General features: G+C 42.5%; 1 protein-coding gene across 5 annotated transcripts in view; it reads left to right on the top strand.

The window, feature by feature from the left end:
- Positions 1–3,479, top strand: part of xylb (xylulokinase homolog (H. influenzae)) — a 10,220-nt gene extending 6,741 nt beyond the window's left edge. For 2 of the 5 annotated variants that reach the window (XM_053412401.1, XM_053412403.1), the window contains exons 17-19: positions 1,977–2,064; positions 2,213–2,307; positions 3,172–3,479. In XM_053412401.1, the coding sequence (XP_053268376.1) occupies positions 1,977–2,064; positions 2,213–2,307; positions 3,172–3,240 (252 nt within the window). In that variant the 3' untranslated portion in view covers positions 3,241–3,479. Of the gene's footprint in view, positions 1–1,786; positions 1,911–1,976; positions 2,084–2,212; positions 2,308–3,171 lie in introns of those variants that run through there. The other 3 variants (XR_008333166.1, XM_053412402.1, XM_053412404.1) reach the window with 3 other exon arrangements.
- The last annotated feature ends 202 nt before the right edge of the window (positions 3,480–3,681 follow it).

The following is a 3,681-nucleotide window of genomic DNA, read 5'->3' as shown; positions in this document are numbered from 1 at the left end:
ATATTTTTGTGAAAACAAGATTTATGACATTTAACTTTTCTTTTGTGCTGCAACTCAGCAGTTCTTCAGCAGTTATCATTGCTTTTCCATATGGAACATTAATATAATCTTCATCCTAAACAGAATTCGGGCTCCTTAGCCATTGTGTGGTTGAATAAAACTTTTTTTTAAAAATTAAACAGAAATTATTTGAGCTTCTTAGCCATAGGATGGTTGACATTTTTTATATTTTTTGTCACACAACCATTAACCACACCATGATACAATCTAATGCCTCTAAAGGCCCTCTTAGCTACTCGGTCTTTAGCCAGTTGGTGAGGCAAACTAACTTGTTCAAATTCTCTGACAGTAAAGCTGACCGCTTCTTTTGCACAATGTGTCCGGCGAGTGAGTCTGGTTTGTCGCATTCCACTTGAACGCCCCTCGCCGACCAACACATGCTTCGCGTTGCGGTGGTTAGGCGGGTATTGCTACGGTGAAACGATAACGTCTTCTCGCAGAGTGTGCATATCACCTTGGTTTTACTGAATGTTCAATCTTCCCGTCCAGAAGGTCCTCAGGTTCATCAGAATTATCCATGTTGTTTGTTTGTTTGAATGGCAGCTGCCGTCTGACTGCATTACGCCGGGTTCACACCGGACGCGGAAGCGACGCGGAAGCGAGGCGTCAGCGCAGCGCCAATCCTCTGGCTCCCATCCACTCCCATGTTAAACCGCAGCGCTGAACACACCGGAGGCTGAAGCGTAGCGTTGTGCCGCGGCTGCCTCGCGCCGTGAAGCGATCGTTTCGGCGTCGAGTCTATTTTTTCCGCTTGACGCGAGCGTATCGCGACAGGAAACACACTGAAAAATGATTTTAAACGATATAGATGACATATTTTATATGATATAAATGATCAAATATGCATCCCATACTTTGTATTCACGTTCTGTTGTCTTGGACTTTTAATTTTACCACTTTTACCGACCACATTATTTAATGTTCCCCTCTGCCCATCCACTACAGCCACACAAGCAGTCATAAAGATAAAAAAGAGAGGGGGGGGGGGGGCTACGTATTCTCCACATAGGCTTGAGTGGAGAATACGTAATTTACCCTCGACACCCGACATTTAACTGAGCTAACAGCGGAGAAGTTCTTCAACATGGATGACATTAAATGAATCATTGAAGTGGAGAAGTAACTTGAGTTGTTGATTCTCAGCATATGTTGTATAAAGACAACACCAAAAAAGACACATGTTGGGACGCTGTTGCAGTTAATGTTGGAGCAACAAGTAAGTATATGCTTGAAAAAAATGATTAAATGCCGTTTTTACTGCAGGCTGATAACAGCAGCAGTATGTGAAATTATTAGTAATGCGCGGCGGAATTGGAAGGTCCTTCTGCGCATGCGTTAAATGCGTTAAAAAAACAAACGAATTAATCCTGTAATTTAATCATAACACGTTAACGCGTTATTTTTCACAGCTCTAGTTTTAATGTTTATCTGATGAATTTATATCACAAACAAATGGTTGCAATGCTTTCTGTAGCCCTCTTCAAAATAAAAGCACTCCAGCGTTTCTGTTGACGGAATCCATTCCCTTGTTTAAAAAGAGTTAATTATTGTGTAATATTTGCAGGAGCTGCACGGCTTCATACTGTGTAGTACTGGTATTACACAGGAGTACTTGTGTACAAGGGAATAGTCATATTTTTGGCCACATTCAAGTCCAAGCCTTTATGTGAAAACATTGTGCTGCAGAACATATTGTTGAACTGGAACTACATGTTTTGAATTGAAGAGATAAATTTGACAGATAAAGATAAAGGGCACTTGGGCATGAAGACGGGTAAGACTGGGATCGAACTGCCAACCCTTTGATTGGAGGATGACCGCTCTACCCCTCAGCCACAGAGTTATTAACACAGTTATTAACACAGACCTGGGACAGAATCAGAGAAGAAGAAGAATTTCATTTCTCCGTCTCTCAGGTTCTGTCTGATGTGTTTAACGCTCCGGTCTTCACCATCGATGTGTCCAGCTCCGCCTGCCTGGGGTCAGCCTACAGAGCTGCTCATGGTAAACGCTGATACTGCTGGTACTGCTCCTGCTACTGGTAGTACTCCTGCTACTGGTAGTACTCCTGCTACTGGTAGTACTCCTGGTACTGGTAGTACTCCTGCTACTGGTACTATAACTCCTCTGTGATTGGCTGATGTGTCTTCAGGTCTGGTGTCAGAATCTGGAGTTTCTTTCTTTGATGTGGTGAAGAACGCTCCTGAACCACAGCTGGTCGCTACACCACACCCAGCTGCACAGGAGGTACACACACACACACACACACACACACACACACACACACACACGCAGACGTACACACAAACACGCAGACCTACATACACACACACAGACGTACACACACACACAGACGTACACACACACACACAGACGTACACACACACACAGACGTACACACACACACAGACACACACACACACAGACACACAAACACGCAGACCTACACACACACACACATACGTACACACACACACAGACACACACACACACAGACGTCCACACACACATAGACATACACACACACACAGACGTACACACACACACAGACACACAAACACGCAGACCTACACACACACACACAGACGTCCACACACACACACAGACACACACACACACAGATGTCCACACACACGCAGACATACACACACACACACAGACGTACACACACACACAGATGTACACACACACACACAGACATACACACACACACACACACACACACACAGACCTACACACTCTGACTAGTTGTTGCTCTACTGTAAATCAGGATATTAAATAAGAAACAGCGACAGAAAGTAAAGTGTCGACTTCTCTCTCAGGAAACTCAGTGTGAAAAAATTCATAAAAAGAAGCATAATCATCATAATGAATAAACACTTACTTCCTGTGACTCAGTGTAGAAGTCAGGTTTCTTTACATCCGGATGATCTTATTCACATTTTCAATTCACACATAAAAATCTATAATTCTGTAACTAATTGAAAATGATGGAAGAGATTTTCTTCTTATGGAAAAGTTGGTGTTAAACGTTGATTTGACTCAGTGAATAAATAATGATGTAACTATTCAGATCGTTGTTGAACGTCACAAACAACGTGTCTGTTCCAGGTTTACCCCCCCATGCTGAGGAGATACACCCGATTGGAGGAGAGGGTCCTGCAGCAGAGACCCACCTGAGCCACAGCAGCCAATTAGATCTGCTGATGGAAATCAACATTTCACAAAGTAAATCACTGACCCGTCAATCAGATGTGTTTTTATTAAAAACAAGGAATTTGAAAGATGAAGTTCAGTGTAGTTAGTTTAGTGCAGGTGACTGATAAGCAGCAGTTTATGATCCATTAGAATCAGTCAACAGAAGAAAGAGGAAACTAAACCAGACTTGTTCATGTATAAATAAAGTTTTTAAAGTTAAAGTATTTGTCTGCTCGTCAGCTGTAAAAGTAAAATCAGCTCAAATCAGTTCTGATTCATTACACACAGTCCAAATCAGTGTGTCACAACAACATGTGTGTTACAGCAACACAATGATCACATCAGACTCAAAGACAGAATCCAACCTGACGTCTGACCAGCTCCTCAGGTCCCAGGGATTCATCTTTTATCATTTCTTAAATA

This window comes from Pleuronectes platessa, chromosome 20 (genome assembly GCF_947347685.1).
Source record: "Pleuronectes platessa chromosome 20, fPlePla1.1, whole genome shotgun sequence".
NCBI lineage: Eukaryota > Metazoa > Chordata > Actinopteri > Pleuronectiformes > Pleuronectidae > Pleuronectes > Pleuronectes platessa.
The sequence above is the reverse complement of the archived record's forward strand: the minus strand, read 5'-3'. Positions and strand labels throughout refer to the sequence as shown.